Source organism: Hemiscyllium ocellatum, chromosome 7 (genome assembly GCF_020745735.1).
Source record: "Hemiscyllium ocellatum isolate sHemOce1 chromosome 7, sHemOce1.pat.X.cur, whole genome shotgun sequence".
Taxonomy (NCBI): domain Eukaryota; kingdom Metazoa; phylum Chordata; class Chondrichthyes; order Orectolobiformes; family Hemiscylliidae; genus Hemiscyllium; species Hemiscyllium ocellatum.
Window position 1 is genome coordinate 4489619 of NC_083407.1, and position 18142 is coordinate 4507760.

The 18142-nt window shown below is 47.0% G+C and overlaps 1 protein-coding gene across 1 annotated transcript in view; it reads left to right on the forward strand.

Annotated features, from left to right (window-relative positions):
* Positions 1–654: 654 nt before the first annotated feature.
* LOC132817370 (keratin, type II cytoskeletal 8-like) overlaps positions 655–18142 on the forward strand; it is a 28784-nt gene continuing 11296 nt past the window's right edge. The window contains exons 1-4 of the mRNA XM_060827782.1: positions 655–850; positions 9143–9412; positions 14555–14650; positions 16984–17148. Coding sequence (XP_060683765.1) covers positions 656–850; positions 9143–9412; positions 14555–14650; positions 16984–17148 — 726 coding nt within the window. The 5' untranslated portion in view covers position 655. The remainder of the gene's footprint in view (positions 851–9142; positions 9413–14554; positions 14651–16983; positions 17149–18142) is intronic.

An 18142-nucleotide genomic window follows, 5' to 3' on the forward strand; every position in this document is an offset into this window, starting at 1 on the left:
CAGGACCCACACCGGGATCAGCCCCAGACCGGGATCAGCACCCACACCGGGATCAGGACCGACACCGGGATCAGACCCAGACCGGGATCAGGACCCACACCGGGATCAGACCCAGACCGGGATCAGCACCGACACCGGGATCAGCACCGACACCGGGATCAGACCCAGACCCACACCGGGATCAGGAGCGACACCGGGATCAGACCCAGACCCACACCGGGATCAGGACCGACACCGGGATCAGGACCCACACCGGGATCAGCCCCAGACCGGGATCAGCACCCACACCGGGATCAGGACCGACACCGGGATCAGGACCCACACCGGGATCAGGAACGACACCGGGATCAGACCCAGACCCAGACCAGGATCAGGAGCGACACCGGGATCAGCCCCGACACCGGGATCAGACCCAGACCGGGATCAGACCCAGACCCACACCGGGATCAAGACCCACACCGGGATCAGGACCGACACCGGGATCAGGACCGACACCGGGATCAGGAACAACACCGGGATCAGCCCCGACACCGGGATCAGACCCAGACCAGGATCAGCCCCGACACCGGGATCAGCCCGACACCGGAATCAGACCCAGACCGGGATCAGCAGCGACACCGGGATCAGCCCCGACACCGGGATCGGGATGAGCCGCATGGCGAACAGCAGCATCGGGCTGCCCCGGGCGCACAGCCTGAGGAGCGTGCCCCGGACCTTCTCTGTTCCCTCCTCCAATTTACTGAATGACGGCCCCCGGGCGGAGATCGACCAGAAACTGCGGGCGGCCCGGAACCAGGAGAAGGAGGAGATCAAGGGGCTGAACAACAAGTTCTCGGATGTCATCATGCGGGTGAGGGGACCACACATACCTACTGCCCTCTCTTACCGGAACTCTCCCAACTAAACCCCTCCAAACTCTCCCTAAATCCCCAGCCCGCTCCAAATGTGACCTGATAGTTTATAAAATCGTCAGGGGTACAGGTAGATGGTAAGTGTCTTTTCCCTAGGACTGGGGATTTCGAGGCTGAAGGGCACATTTTTAAGGTGAGAGGAGAGAGATTTAGAAAAGACGTGAGGGGCAAATGTTTCACACCAAGGGTGGTTCGCCTCAGGGAATGGTGGATGTGGGTACAATTGCAACATTTAAAAGACTTTTGGATAAGGACCTGAATAAGAAAGGTTTGGAGGGATATGGGCCAGGAGCAGGCAGGTGGGACTAGTTCAGTTGGGATTATGATCAGCATGGACTGGTTGGGCGGAAGGGTCTGTTTCTGTGCTGTATGACTCTTTGATTCTGTAAATACTAGGCATTCCTCCAAAGTAACACAAATACCGAAACCAACCCAAAATCTGTAACACTCTAACTACACGCCAATTAGCTTAACATTTCTTATTGAAAAATGTTAAAATCTATTATAGAAATGTCATCTCAGAGGTGTCAGCATTGGACTGGGGTGTATACAAAGTTAAAAATCACACAACGCCAGGTTATAGTTCAGCAGGTTTATTGGGAAGTACAAGATGAAGGAGCAGCGCTCTGAAAGCTAGTGCTTCCAAATAAACCTGTTGAACTGTAGCCTGCCGTAGTATTATAGAAACATAACAGAAATATATATGTGGTCTAGCTGAGTCATGAGCGGGAAGGAATACTGACAAAATTGCTTCAATTCTTTGAGGAGGTAACATGCATGATGGGTAAAGGAGAAACAGTGAATGTGAAGGATTTGGATTTCCAAAATGCATTCTGTAAGGTACCACACATAAGGCAACTTAATAAAAGCTGAAAATGTGTTGCTGGTTAAAGCACAGCAGGTCAGGCAGCATCCAAGGAACAGGATGTTCCTGTTCCTTGGATGCTGCCTGACCTGCTGTGCTTTAACCAGCAACACATTTTCAGCTCTGATCTCCAGCATCTGCAGACCTCACTTTTTACTCAACTTAATAAAAGCCCATGGTCTCTTCATGTGGTTAAAATATAGGCTAACTAGTACATGACAGAGAATTGGGAGAATGGGGGCAATTTCAAGATTGGAACATGTAACTAGGGGTGTGCCAATAGGTTCAATGATGGGAGCACAATTCATTTATGTTAATGGCTTAGATGAGGAAAATGACTACTGTAACCAACTTTGCAGATGATACAAAAATAGGCGAAGGGTATAGATGGGACTAAGTGGGTGGGGAAAAACTCAGCAGGTGGAATATCATGTGGGAAAATTAGACATTATACTCTTTGGCAGGAAGAATAGAGGAGCTGAATATTATTTAACTGGAGAAAGACTGCACACACAGAGGGATTTGGGGATTTCCATGCATGATTCCCAATAAACTAACATCGAAGTTCAGGGGGTAATAGGGAAGTCAAATAAAATGTTGGCCTTTATTTCAAAGGGCATGAAGTTTAAAAGGATGGAGATTTTGCTAACGTTATACAAGGCACTAGTCAGACTATAACTAGAATACAGTGAACGGTTTAGGTCAGAGAGAAGGTTCATACATTGATATCAGACATGGAGGGACTATCTAAGGAGAGGCTGAATATACTGGAATCAGAAGAATAGCAGGTTGTTGAAACATAGAAAATTCTTTGGTTCTTGACAGGGTAGGTGTGGAGATTCCAGGATTTCAGAATAGGTAGTCTCACATTTACGAGTGAGATGAGAAAATAACTCATCTGTCAGAGGGGATGAATCTGTGGATCCTTAACCACACACAGCTGGAGAGACTGGGCTGTTCAGTACTTTCAGGACTGAGTGAGACAGATGTTTAATCAGGAAAGGGAATCACGGATTATGGGGGAAAGGCAGGGAAGTGGAGTTAATTATCAGACCAGCCCTGATCCCATTGAATGACTGAGCATAATTAATGGGCCAAATGGCCTACTAATGCTCCTGCATCACATGGTCTCACCTTGTTAAATACCCCACGAATACTCAACCCACCCTGAATTACTCTCCAAGTAGTACACCCCTCCCAAATTACACCTGTATTCGCACCCTTCAAAATACCACTGAAAAACATATTCCAACCCACCCCCTTGTAGCCAACCCCTGACAAGATGCCCCCATTACCCAATCACAAACACATCCCATTGCCCATTCCCTCCAATAACACTGTTGAACAAGTCCCCAAACACCCATTCCCCCTCCTGTAACTCTCCCCAAACACCCATTCCCCCTCCTGTAACTCTCCCCAAACACCCATCCCCCTCCTGTAGCTCTCCCCAAACACCCATCCCCCTCCTGTATCACTCCCCAAACACCCATCCCCCTCCTGTAACACTCCCCAAACACCCACCCCCCTCCTATATCACTCCCCAAACACCCACCCCCCTCCTGTAACACTCCCCAAACACCTATCCCTCTCCTGTATCACTCCCCAAACACCCATCCCCCTCCTGTAACACTCCCCAAACACCCATCCCTCTCCTGTATCACTCCCCAAACACCCATTCCCCCTCCTGTAACACTCCCCAAACACCCACCCCCCTCCTGTATCACTCCCCAAACACCCATTTCCCCTCCTGTAACTCTCCCCAAACACCCATCCCCCTCCTGTAATACTCCCCAAACACCCATCCCTCTCCTGTATCACTCCCCAAACATCCATCCCCCTCCTGTATCACTCCCCAAACACCCATCCCCCTCCTGTAATACATCCCAAACACCCATCCCCCTCCTGTAACACTCCCCAAACACCCATCCCTCTCCTGTATCACTCCCCAAACACCCATCCTCCTCCTGTAACACTCCCCAAACACCCCCATCACCTTCAAATACTCAATTCCCTCCAAAATATAACTTCAAACACCTAATTCCTTCTGAAGTACACCCCAAATATTCAAGTCAACCAAAACCCAAGCGCCAATGAAATTGCCTCCAAAATACTTACCCACTCCTAATTGCCACACCCATACCTGACGATATAGACAAGCTGGTTAGATAGGCAGAATGAAAGCAAATATAATTTAATCCTGGAAAGTGTGAGGCAGTGCATTTTGGAAGAACTGACAAGGCAGGGGAGTGCACAAAGAATTGCAGGAGTCTGGGAAGTACAAAGGAGCACAGGGACCTGGGTGCACATGTCCATAGATCCTTGACAGCTCAGAGCAGCTAGATAAGGTGATTAAGGAGGCAGATGGGATACTTTTTCATCAAGGCATTGAACACAAGAGCAAGGAGGTTGTGATGGAGCTGCATATCATGTTAGGTCACAGCTGGAGTACAGTGTTTAGTTCTGGTCCCCTCACTGTAGGTTTGCACAGGAGGGGGTGCAGAGGAGATTCACCTGGGATGGAGTGATCAGCTATGAAGACGGAGTACATAAGCTAGGATTGTTTTCCTTACAGAATGGAAAGCTCGGTGGCTGACTAAGATATACAGAGTTATGAGGCATAAACAGGATTCATGGGGAGAAATCTTTCCTCCTGTTGGAGAAGTGAATAATCTGGGGCATAGATTTAAGGAAATGAGTAGAGCAAATTTAGGAAGGTTGTTTTCATCCAGAGGGCAGTGATTACCTGGAATTTACTACTAGATAGAGGGGTAGAAGTGGGAACCAACAGAATAATTTAAAAATACTTTGTTGATTACTTGAAACCTTTTTTCTTACTAATTTGGGGAATGTGAAAATGGCTAGCCAGGCCAGCATTTCCTGCCCATCCCTAATTGCCCAGAGGACAGTTAAGAGTCAGCCATGTTGCTGTGGGTCTGGAATCACATCTAGGTCAGGCCAGGTAAGGATGGCAGCTTCCTTTCCTAAAGGACATCAATGATCCTGATGGGGGTTTTACAAGAATTAGCAATGGGACATATGGTTACTATTAGACAAGGTTTTTTTTTCATTTCAGGTTTTATTGAGGTGAAATTTGAACCCATGTCCCCAGAATGTTACAAAAACAAGGGAACTGGAGTACTGAAAATTTCTGGTGAATCTAAGCAGGTCTGGCAGCATTTGCGGAGAGTGAAACAGATGCAACATTTCCAGTCCAGTGACCCTTCTTCAGATCCAGTTCTAGCTAGGAAAATTTGCTTTATTCTTTTCTTTTATAATATGTCTTTTCATCCACCCCGACATCCCAGGCCCTGTCCTAACATGCTGAAAATGTGTTGCTGGTTAAAGCACAGCAGGTTAGGCAGCATCCAAGGAATAGGAAATTTGACATTTCGGGTATAAGCCCTTCATCAGGAATGAGGAAGGTGTGCCAAGCAGGCTAAGATAAAAGGTAGGGAGGAGGGACTTGGGGGAGGGGCGATGGAGATGTGATAGGTGGAAGGAGGTCAAGGTGAGGGTGATAGGCCAGAGTGGGGTGGGGGCGGAGAGGTCAGGAAGAAGATTGCAGGTTAGGAGGGCGGTGCTGAGTTGAGGGAACCGACTGAGACAAGGTGGGGGGAGGGGAAATGAGGAAACTGGCTTTCAGCACAGCCAACCCAATCTCACCTTGTAATAGTCTCTACCAACAGCTTTCCTTTCTCCCCGGCTCATCATTATCCATCCCTTTGTTTGCCTCGCTGATGTTTTCTCTCTCTCTCTCTCTGGGTTCCATTTCCACCAATCATTCACTCCCATTCCCTCCCCCTCCCTCCCCATCCCCTGTCTTCAGCATAGATACCAACCCCTTCCAAGTCACCATCAGTCTGAAGTAAGGTGACTGGACTGAAAGCATTAATTCCGCTTTCTCTAGCCTAGAGCTCTGGATTCGTGAGTGTTGTGCTGGAAAAGCACAGCCGATCAGTCAGCATTCAAGTTGCAGGCAAATCGACGTTTTGAGCATAAGCCCTTCATCAGGAATTTGGGGAGGGGCCCAAGGGGGCTGAGGGACAAATGGGAGGGGGTGGGGCTGGCGGGAAGGTGGCTGAGATGGATGAAGGTGGGGTAAAGGTGATTAGATTGGAGAGAAGGGCGGAGCAGATAAGTGGGAAGGAAGATGGACAGGTAGGACAGGTCAAGAGGGTGATGCTGAGCTGGTAAGTTGGAACTGGGGGAAAGTGGGCAGGGGAGGGTAAATGAGGAAACTGGTGAAATCCACTTTGATGCAATGTGATTGGAGGATCCCAAAGTGGATGATGAGGCATTCTTCCTCCAGGCATCAGTGGCAATGGAGGAGGCCCAGGATTTGCATGCCCTTGGCGGAGTGGGAGGTGGAGTTAAAGTGTTCAGCCACAGGATGGTGGGATTGTTTTGTGCGTGATGTCCCAAAGATGTAGGTGTCATGTCTCCCCAATGTAGAGGAGACCACATCGGGAGCAACAGACACAGTAGATGGTGTGTATGAAAGTACAGGTAAATCTCTGACAGATGTGGAAGGTTCCTTTGGGGCTTGGATGGAGGTGAGGGGGGAGGTGTGGGCGCAGGTTTTGCAATTCCTGTGGTGGCAGGGGAAGGTGCCGGGAGGAGAGGATGGGTTGATGGGGGGGCGTGGACCTAATAAAGGAGTCTGGAAGGAATGGTCTTTATAGAATGTAGATAGGAGTGGGGAGGGAAATATATCCCTAATGGTGGGGTCTGTTTATAGGTGGTGTAAGTGGCGGAGGATGATGTGATGTATCCGGAGGTTGGTGGAGTGGAAGGTGAGGACCATGGGGAGTTCTGTCCTTGTTGCGTTGGGAGGGGTGGGGTTCAAGGGCGGAGGTGTGGGAAATGGAGGAGATGCACTGGAGGGCATCGTTGACACCGTGGGAGGGGAAATTGCAGTCCTTGAAGAAGGAGGCCATCTGGGATGTTTTGTGGTGGAACTGATCTTCTTGGGAGCTGATGCTGCAGAGCAGAGGAATTGGGAATAATGGATAGCGTTTTTACAGGAGGCAGGGTGGGAGGAGGTGTAGTCAGGTAGCTGTGGGAGTCGGTAGGTTTGTAGAAGATGTCCATGTTGAGTCGGTCACCCTTAATGGAAATGGAGAGGTCCAGAAAGGGGAGGGAGGTGGTCCAGGTGAATGTGAGGTCAGGTGGAACATTCCATCCAGCTCCCCCCCCAAACACCACGAGAACATTAGCTGAGTTTCTGGATAATAGTCTAGTGATATTACCACTGAACCAGAGCCTCCCAATGTACAAGGCTACAGGCCAAATGTTTGAAAATAAAATTAGGGTTAGTTTATTTATTCCTTTCATGGGCTTTGATGTTTCAGAGATTCTCCCAGTTCCCCTGAAGGCAGTCTTGGACTGATCCTAGTGAGAATTCCCCAGCGAGCAGGTTCTCGCAAAGGGATTTCCTCTGGGAGTCTGAGGCCAGCACAAACCAGGCATACCCTCCTCCCCCACCCTGTTCAGTTGCTTTCCAGTAAATCCTTGTTTCCTACTCCCCTCCTTGTTGAGAACTGGATCCAGTTGATGTGATGCCTACCACAGTCTATGAGCCTGCCTCCAATCAGTGCTGGCGAGGAATTTCTAACACAGGCACCTACAGCCCAAGGAGCCTGTGAAACCAGTAGGCCAGTGAGCATTGGTACATTCTGTAACAACAACCTGCATTTATATATCCCTTTTAAAATGATAAGATCCCACGGGAACATAATTGGAAGTGTGGGTTTGACAGCAGGATGCGTGTCTGAACCTGATCAGAAGTTGGATTGAAGCAAAGTCTTGATGGAAGAGAGAGAGAGAGAAGGGACAGAGAGAGAAGGGACAGAGAGAGAGAGATACAGAGAGAGAGAGATACAGAGAGAGAGACAGAGGAGAGAGAGAAGACGTGAGGTTCTTTTTGGAGGGGTTTCCAGAGCTGAGAACCCAAGCAACTGAAGACACAACTCCCACTGGAGGAGCGATGGATTTCTGGGTGGTACCAGAGGCCATACTGAGAGGAGTTCAGGGAGCTTGGGTGGTTCAGGGGCTGCAGGGGGTAACAATCAGAAGGAGGGTCCGGTTTAAAAATGAGGTTAGTCAGGAAGGAGGGGGGTGGGGTTATATCAGTTCTCAATCCATCAGGGAATGGGTTAATTTATTATGATTCATGGGAGTTTGGTTCATTTTTCTTTACCTCGATTCGGTTCAATCTGTACAAATAACCAGGTGCAGGAGCAGCTCTAATCCTGAACCATCACTGACACCTACTGGCTCCAAAGTTATAGCACTTTCCAAATTACACTCTTAATGTGTTGTCACTGATCTCATGTATGTCTGATGTAAGACTTACAATTGTCACACAGCAAGATCCCAAAACTTTAAACCTGATAACAATTGGATACTCTGTTTTTGTCATCATGATCAGTAACCAGGCAAAAACTTCCCAGCTCATCTATGTCTATCCCAAGAGGAAAGAAAGTTCAGTATCTCATCAGAAAATTAAATAGTTTTAAACAGTTCCCTCAGTACTGACCCTCTGACCATGTGGCACTCTGTCAGTACTGACCCTCCAACAGAAAATGACATGGCTATTGCAGTTGCTGAAGAGCTGCCCCTGTAAGTGTACTGGCTTTGGCACAGGTCATAACATAAGGAGCAGGAGCAGGTCGTCCGGGATTTCGAGTCTACTCCACCATTCAATAAGATCATGGCAGATCTTTTCATTTACCCACCCTCTCATCATAACCTTTAATTCCTTTACTGTGCTAAAGAAATCTACCTTAGCTCTAAAAACATTTACAGAAGTAGCATCAACCATTTCACTGAGCAGGGAATTTCATAGCAGTTTCTTCACAATTCAGTCCTAAATCTGCTCCCCTAATTTTCAGGCTATACCCTCTTGTCCTAGTTTCACCCCCCACCCCACCTCCACCCCCCAACCACCACCACCACCACCAGTGGAAATATCCTCACTACTTCAATCTTATCTATTTCCTTCATCATTTTATATGCCTCTATAAGATTCCCCTTCAATTCTTCTAAATTCCAATGAATGTAATCCCAGTGTACTCAGTCTCTCCTCATAAGCCAACCCCTTCAACTCCAGAATCAACCTGGTGAGCCTCCTCTGCACCCCGTCCAGTGCCAGTCCATTCCTTTCTCAGATCTAGATTTCACTGTTGAGCTGGTTGGGTCTACATTGATCACGTCCTGTGCAATGTCCAGGTCAAAGCCAGCTGCTCCTGTTTAATCCTTTTCCATTCTGGTGGGCCTTGTATTTCAGAGCTATTTGAGAATTATTAGTGAAGCACGTTTTGGGCTATTTTTGGGAGAGGTAAACGTTTTTGCATCTTTTGTGTAGGTTCGTAAGCTAGAACAGGAGAATCAGGTGCTGGAGACACGATGGGATCTGCTGAAGCACACAGACACGTACAAATCAAACGCTGACAAAATTGTCAACATGTTCTGCAACAAACTAAAGCAGCAGCTCGGTGATCTGGAGAAGGAGAGAGAGCGCCTGAAGATGCAGATCTCACAAACACAACAAATGGTCGAAGACTTCAAAGGGAAGTATGAAGATGAGATTAACTCCCGTACTGCAATGGAGAATGAATTTGTGGTCCTTAAGAAGGTTAGTGGCTCACTTCAGAATCTGACTGTAATTGTCTGGGTGTTCTCATGTGCAAGGCTATAGGGAGGCAAGGACCAAGAACAGAACAATTACTTGCGGGAATCAATGTCCTTAAACTTATGTTCTGCTGTAGATCTCAATCTTCAAACTGTGCTCCTGAGCTGAAGTAGGGAAGGGGTTGTCATCTCTACAGCTCCCAATCCTTTCACTCTCTGCTGCTCTTTGCACTTACGGCTTGTAGCTCAACCAGTCAGAGGGCTGTTGCCAGGCTGGATTCCCTTAATTCGAAATCTGAACCTCTATCCACACGAATAAGGGTAAATTCAATTTAGATTTGTTTTTAAAAGACAACCACTAGATCTTAGATGATGCCTACAAATTACTTGTAATTGTCCAAAGCTCTTTCGATTCCGGTAAGCAAACTACAGACTAAAAATCCAGGCTTGTAACATCTCTATTCAAGAGAGGAGGAAGATAAAGAGCGGGAAACTATGGGCTAACATCTGTCACTGGATGAATACTATAATCTATTGCGAAAGAGGCTTTAAAAGGACATTTAGAATATTCAGTGGATGGAATATATGGAAAATATAAAGTCCACTGTGGTAGGACAAACAGAAAAAAACACATATTGTTTGGATAGAAAGAAACTGCAGAACACAGTACTTGAATCACAAAATGAGCCAGCACTGTGGCTCAGTGGTTAACCCATGAGGCACTTGGGTTCAATTCCCATCTCGGGCAACTGTCTGCGTGGGTTTCCTCCCACACTTCAAAGATGTGCAGGTCAGGTGAATTGGCCATGCTAAATTGCCCGTAGTGTTAGGTGCATTAGTCAGGGGTAAACGTAGGGGAATGGATCTGGGTGGGTTGCTCTTCGGAGGATCGGTGTGGATTTATTGGGCCGAAGGGCCTTTTTCCATACTGTATGGAATCTAATCTAAAATGTTAGTCAGCAGGTGCATAATTGACCAGGAAGGACAAACAATGTTATCGTTAGAACAAAAGAATTGGTGTATAAAGATCAGGACGTTTTGCTGCAACAATACAGGACATTGGTGAGACTATAACTAGAGTGCTGTGTACAATGTTCTCTTTATTTAGGAACAGATTTACTTTACCTCTTAAAAATCCCAAAATACACACATACCCAATCACAATTAAGATACAAAAGGCAAACAGTTTAACACATACTTTGTTGGCGGAAAAGACAATCAATGGGAAACAAAATTTTGAAGATCAAAGGACCATAAGGTAGAAAGTTTTATTTCCTCTCACATTCCTTTTTATTGTTGCAATAATGAGGAGACAGTGATTGTACAGTGATCGTTGTTCTTCAATTCAATGGCTGATCAGGTGGAGTTGGATCTTTTGTAAAAAGAATTCCTGCAGAATGTTTCCAAGGTTATCTGTCTTTATCCCCACAGAGAGAGAGAGAGAGAGAGAGAGAGCGAGAGACAGAGAGGCGCAGTTTGTAATCTCTACACCTGTCGATCTTTTCACTCCCTGCTGCTCTTGGCAGTTACAGTTTGTTCTGGATCAGTGGTGCTGGAAGAGCACAGCAGTTCAGGCAGCATCTGAGGAGCAGTAAGATCGACGTTTCGGGCAAAAGCCCTTCATCAGGAATAAAGGCAGTGAGCCTGAAGCGTGGAGAGATAAGCTAGAGGAGGGTGGGGGTGGGGAGAGAGTAGCATAGAGTACAATGGGTGAGTGGGGGAGGGGATGAAGGTGATAGGTCAGGGAGGAGAGGGTGAAGTGGATCGGTGGAAAAGGAGCTAGGCAGGTAGGACAAGTCCGGACAAGTCATGGGGACAGTGCTGAGCTGGAAGTTTGGAACTAGGGTGAGGTGGGGGAAGGGGAAATGAGGAAACTGTTGAAGTCCACATTGATGCCCTGGGGTTGAAGTGTTCCGAGGCGGAAGATGAGGCATTCTTCCTCCAGGCGTCTGGTGGTGAGGGAGCAGTGGTGAAGGAGGCCCAGGACCTCCATGTCTTCGGCAGAGTGGGAGGGGGAGTTGAAATGTTGGGCCACGGGGCGGTGTGGTTGATTGGGACGGGTGTCCTGGAGATGTTCCCTAAAGCTCTCTGCTAGGAGGCATCCAGTCTCCCCAATGTAGAGGAGACTGCACCGGGAGCAACGGATACAATAAATGATATTAGTGGATGTGCAGGTAAAACTTTGATGGATGTGGAAGGCTCCTTTAGGGCCTTGGATAGAGGTGAGGGAGGAGGTGTGGGCGCAGGTTTTACAGTTCCTGCGGTGGCAGGGGAAGGTGCCAGGATTTGAGGGTGGTTGTAGGGCGGCGTGGACCTGACCAGGTAGTCACGGAGGGAACGGTCTTTGCAGAAAACAGAAAGGGGTGGGGAGGGAAATATATCCCTGGTGGTGGGGTCTTTTTGGAGGTGGTGAAAATGTCGGGGGATGATTTGGTTTATGCGAAGGTTGGTAGGGTGGAAGGTGAGCACCAGGGGCGTTCTGTCCTTGTTACAGTTGGAGGGGTGGAGTCTGAGGGCGGAGGTGCGGGATGTGGATGAGATGCGTTGGAGGGCATCTTTAACCACGTGAGAAGGGAAATTGCGGTCTCTAAAGAAGGAGGCCATCTGGTGTGTTCTGTGGTGGAACTGGTCCTCCTGGGAGCAGGTACAGCGGAGGCGGAGGAATTGGGAATACAGTTTGTTAATACACTGTAGTTCAACAAATCAGAGGGCTGTTGCCAGGCTGGATTTCCTTAATCTGAAATAATCTCAGTGCCTTTCGATTTCAACTTCTCAATTTGCTTCCAAAAAGCAACATTGTATTTCACAACTCCAAAATGTACACACTTGTCTTCCAGTTGTAAAACATGTTCCTATTTCAAATGAAAGCACTCCAATTTCCAATTCAGTTTATAGTCCAAAAAAATGCAAGATATACATCCCTTCCCAGCAGCGGTAACAATGACACACAGGGGCACAGAACTGCACAACTAGACTTGTACTTGTTGGAATTTAGACAAATGACTTGCTGAAAGTTTCTACATGGGACCACTTGGGAACCTGAGCTGTTGATGCCACTCTGCGTCCGGCCAACCAAGCTACACCGACTCCACGCCGCGCCAGCTGAGGGGATGCATGAAGATCCCACCTTTTCGACTTCACCCCTGACCTGAGGCATGGAGACCCTCAAGCGTCTGTCGTCTCTCTCCCTGTGGCCCTCTGGGGCAATGGCATCTTTATTTAAGGGTTCCAGAAAAGGTCAAAGAGAAATAAGCTATCTCTGTTAGCTGGAGGAGTGCAGCTCCAGGCGACATCACTGAAATATTAAACTTGATAGTTAAATCGCCAAACATGTATACACGCAGAGCGGTTTAGATTCAGAACTCTCTTCTGCAAATGCAGTTTGTTTTATTTACATATGTGATTGGTAGAGAGATGCCTAGGAATGTAGAGTGAAATCTGCTGTGAATGCTAGCACAGACTCAAAGGCTGAATGGCCACCTCCTGCTCACAGGTTCCTGGAAGGGTCAAGGAAAATGTAATCTTGATGGAAACGTTGTGTCCCCCATGTATACGTTACGCCACCTGTAGAAATGTCACTGTCAGACAGAGCCCTCTCCTATTGCCTACAACTGAGACTGGGAAGGCTGTGTCCAGTCAAACTGGGCAGTGAAGCTTGTGGAAGGTGTACCTCACACTGGAGAAGACCAGTCCAGAGTTAAGACTTTGAAAGGTGATAACAACATTAGCTAATAGCACGAGATTACAGATTAAAATGTGTTCATGATAGCTCAGCCCTGTAGGAGCTAGACAAATGCAGATTAATGTTAATTAAATGAAACATGAATGATGCATTTCAGAATAAAATATGCTGTAAATGAGAAGTTTAAACAAAATAAACATACTTGCAGTGGTTTGGGGACAGACATGAAGATCACACAAGATTGGTTCAAAAGTAAATCAGACTAAGAATCAACAAACAATCTCATCTTTTTTAGAATAGCATAGATTAGCAAATCAAGGAAGTCATTTCTGGTGTAAATATTTAGACATGCAGTGGTTCAATTGTTGTTTATTTTGTTGAAAATCCATGAGAGATCAGGTATAGAAGCAAACTGCAGTGAAAGCAGTTAATTCTGGTCTAATTCTTAAAATGTCATTCTCTGGACGTGAGCATCGCTACAGGACCAGCATTTATTATCTGTCCCTAGTTGCCCCTTGAGAAGGGAGTGGTCCATTGTGTGCTGTAGGTAGGCCCACAATGCCCTTGGGAAGGGAATTCCAGGATTTTGACCCAGTGACAACTGAAGGAACAATGATATATTTCCAAGTCAGGATGGTGAGTGGCTTGGAGGGGAATTTGAAGGGGATGGTGTATATCTGCTACCCTGGTCTTTCTAGGTGGAAGTGGTTACAAGTTTGGAAAGTGCTGAATTAGAATCTTTGGTGAATTTCTGCAGTGCATCTTGTAAACACTGCTGCTACTGAGCATTGGTGATGGAGAGAGTGGAAGCTTGTAGATGTGGTCCCAATGAAGAGGACTGCTTTGTCTTGGATAGTGTCAAGCTTCTTGAGTGTTGTTGGAGCTGCCCCCATCCAGGCAGGTGGGGAGTATTCCATCACACTCTGGACTTGTGAAGATGAAGAGGCTTGTAGAAGCAGATGTATTGTTCTCTGAAGAATTCCCAGCCTCTGATCATTCTTGTAGTATTTTTATCTTGTCCAGGCTAGTTTCTAGTCAACGTTAATCCCCAGGAGATTAGTTAGCAATGGAAATTCCATTGAGTGTCCTTGAGGTGATGGTCAGACTCCCCATGATGTTAAATGGTGGGAAAGTGCACCCTGACGTGTGAGGGAAAAATCTGAGCTTGACTCAGCCGGATTTAACAGGTGGCAAACTCCTGGCTCTTAGCACCAGAAAAATTTAGAGAGATTTCAAAAGGGCTGGCTTTGAATTTTGCAGAGAATGAGGACTAAGCTCTGGATTGATTTAGCTGGTGTTAGTGATGGGAATGTAGTACTTTCTGGATGGAGGGAGAATTAAGGCAGATTCTGAGGTCACGAAGGAACTTGTTGGTCCGGTCTGAACTTCCTGCTGTGATGTAAAAGTTCGAATTGATGCATTGCTTCACCTAAAGTCTCTCCAATATTTTTTTGTCATACCAAGGAAGTAGATGATGCCTATTTTCAAAAGGTTGAGCTGGAATCGAAACTGGAATATCTCACCAATCTGATTGAGTTCCTGAAGCTCCTGTATGCTGAGGTAGGTCCTTCATTGTGTAATTGAAGGAGTTCTTCTCTGTTTGAGCCCAGAAACAGAGTAAAGGTAAAGTCGCCATAGTCTTGCCAGAATCATAGGGCTGCTGTCTCATTAGGGAGAGGGTGGTTAACCTGAGGGTCACCATATCTCAGTCAAGGGAAAAGGTTGAGAAGGGGAGCCCTTCCTGGCAACCTCAGCCGCTGTGGGCATTGAGCACACTCTGCATTACAAACCAGCCATCCAGCTAACTGAGCTAACTAACCCTCTTAGAATGGTGAAGTATAAGACCTGTTAGTATAAGACCATAAGACATAGGAGTGGAAGCAAGGCCATTCGGCCAATCAAGTCCACTCCCCCATTCAATCATGGCTGATGGGCATTTCAATGCCACTTACCCGCGCTCTCCCCATTGTCCTTAATTCCTTGCGAGATCAAGAATTTATAAATCTCTGCCTTGAAGACATTTAATGTCCTGGCTTCCACTGCGCTCCGTGGTAGTGATTGCCCCCAGTCCCTTCCTCCAGATCATTAATACATAAAGTGAACAGCTGCAGTCCCAACACTGAATCCTGCAGAACACCACTTGTCACCAGCTGCCATTCCGAAAGAGAATCTTTTATCCCAACTCTCTGCCTTCTGTCAGACAGCCAATCCTCAATCCATGCCAGTAGTTCACCTCGAACACCATGGGCCCTCGCCTTACTCAGCAGCCTCCTGTGAGGCACCTTATCAATGTCTAGGTCGGTAACATCAACTGGGTTTCCCTGGTCTAACCTACTTGTTACCTCTGCTTACTAAATCTATGGTTTACATAGGATTCAAGCCATTAACAACACAACCGGCAGAGTGTGAGGTACCAAAATGCCCACATTTGCAAAATTTGTCACAGTGGTGGACATTAGATGCAATTCTAGCATTGAACAGCACTTACTGAATCAATCTGAATATGTGAATAATTATGCTGATGACCAATTTACATTGTTGGGTCACAATGTGGCATATCTGTGTACATTGGAAGCTACACATATTAATACCCTGTTCTTGGCAGACAGAACGAACAGGGTAGCATTGTGGCTCAATGGTTAGCACTAATGCTTCACACCGCCAGGGACCCGGGTTCAATTCCAGTTTTAGTGGACCATCTGGATGGAGTTTGCATCTTCTCCCCTTGTCTGTGTAGGTAGCCTCTCAGTGCTCTGATTTCCTCCCGCAGTCCAAAGCTGTGCAGATTAGGTGGATTGGCCATGGGATGTATAAATGAGGTGGATCACCCTTGGGAAATGCAGGGTTTCCGAGATAGGGTAGGGGGATGGTCCAGGTGTGAGGCTCATTAGAGAGTCGGTGTAGAATTGTTGGGCCAAATGACACTGCAGATATTCGATGTAAGAACAATAAAAAGCCATTTGCTTCTTCATTTCTCAACATGATGCCTGTTTAAAGTTTGTCTGTGAACTGTCAATCTTCAATAATAGGTGCATTCTCCACGGCAAAGCCTCTACCAACAGTATCAACTTGCCAATAAATCAGAATCTTCATCTCTTGCACTAAAAATGTTGGCTTTCCCTTGAATTTAAAGATAATTTTCAGCAACATATTCAGCCATGACTTTACCTGGGTCTGCTAAGTCTCAGGTAGAAATTATCATCATGCCACAAGATCCCACCCCTTCAATTTATATTCTTGTGAAATATCCTGAAGCGTCTTTTTTTCAACAATACTTAAGTTTTGTAATAGCAAATATCTATTTCTTTATTGTGTATCTAACCTCATCCTATACCCATGCTGTACCTGAACTAGAAATGTTCAATGGGGACAGAGTAGAGAAGCTTCACTTCAATTTAAAAGAGTAGAGGGAGCTTTACTCTGTATCTAACCCCTTGCTGTCCCTGTCCTGGGAGTGTTTGATGGGGGACAGTGTAGAGGGAGCTTTACTCTGTATCTAACCCCTTGCTGTCCCTGTCCTGGGAGTGTTTGATGGGGGGACAGTGTAGAGGGAGCTTTACTCTGTATCTAACCCCATGCTGTCCCTATCCTGGGAGTGTTTGATGGGGGGACAGTGTAGAGGGAGCTTTACTCTGTATCTAACCCCATGCTGTCCCTGTCCTGGGAGTGTTTGATGGGGGGACAGTGTAGAGGGAGCATTACTCTGTATCTAACACCGTGCTGTCCCTGTCCTGGGAGTGTTTGATGCGGACAGTGTAGAGGGAGCTTTACTCTGTATCTAACCCTGTGCTGTCCTTGTCCTGGGAGTGTTAGATGGGGACAGTGTAGGGGATGGATGAGCAAAGTGTGAATTATCTCTTGAGGGTAACTGGTTGTAAACTGTCTAATTACAGGAAATCCAAGAGCTGCAATCACAAATCCAAAGCACTGCTGTCACTCTCAAAGTCAACAACAAACGCCGACTCGACATGAAACAGATTATTGATGACATCAAGCTGCAGCATGCTGACGTCGCAGCCAGGAACAAGCACGAGGCTGATATCTGGTATCAGACCAAGGTCAGTCCCATTCATTTACTCATATCCACCTCAGTTAGGGTCAGCTGACAGTAGAAGAGCAGGAATGGTCACATGTACATCACACATTACAAAACCTCAGTATTGAATTTGGGCTGACAAGGGGCAAGTAATAATTGTATCATACTAATGCCCAGGGAATGGCCATTTCCAATAAGCGACAATCACCCTTTGACATTCAATGGTGTCACTATCATTGAACACCACCAAAACCCCCTCCCCCCAACTATCAACATTCTGGGGGTTACCATTCACCAGAAACTCAACTGGACTCATCGCATAAACACATTGGCCACAAGAGTATGTCAGAGGCTAGGAATACTGCAGGGAATAACTAATCTCCTGACTCCCCAAAGCCTGTCCACCATCTCCAAGGCACAAATCCGGAGTGTGATGGAATGCTCCCCACTTGCCCTGGATGGGGGCACCTCCAACAACACTCAAGAAGCTCAACACCATCCAGGACAAAGCAGCCACTTGATTGACACCACATCCACATCACCATAACTCTCCACCACCAACACTCTGGGCGGCATGGTGGCACAGTGGTTAGCACTGCTGCCTCACAGCGCCAGAGACCCGGGTTCAATTCCTGCCTCAGGCAACTGTCTGTGTGGAGTTTGCACATTCTCCCCATGTCTGCGTGGGTTTCCTCCGGGTGCTCCGGTTTCCTCCCATAGTCCAAAGATGTGCAGGTCAGGTGAATTGGCCATGCTAAATTGCCCGTAGTGTTAGGTAAGGGGTAAATGTAGGGGTATGGGTGGGTTGAGCTTCGGCGGGTCGGTGTGGACTTGTAGAGCCGTAGGGCCTGTTTCCACACTGTAAGTAATCTAATCTAAAACACTCAGCAGCAGCAGTGTGTACCATTTACAAGATGCACTGCAGAAATTCACCAAAGATCCTCAGACAGCACCTTCAAAACCCATGACCACTTCCATCTAGAAGGATAAGGGCTGCAGATACAGGGGAACATCAG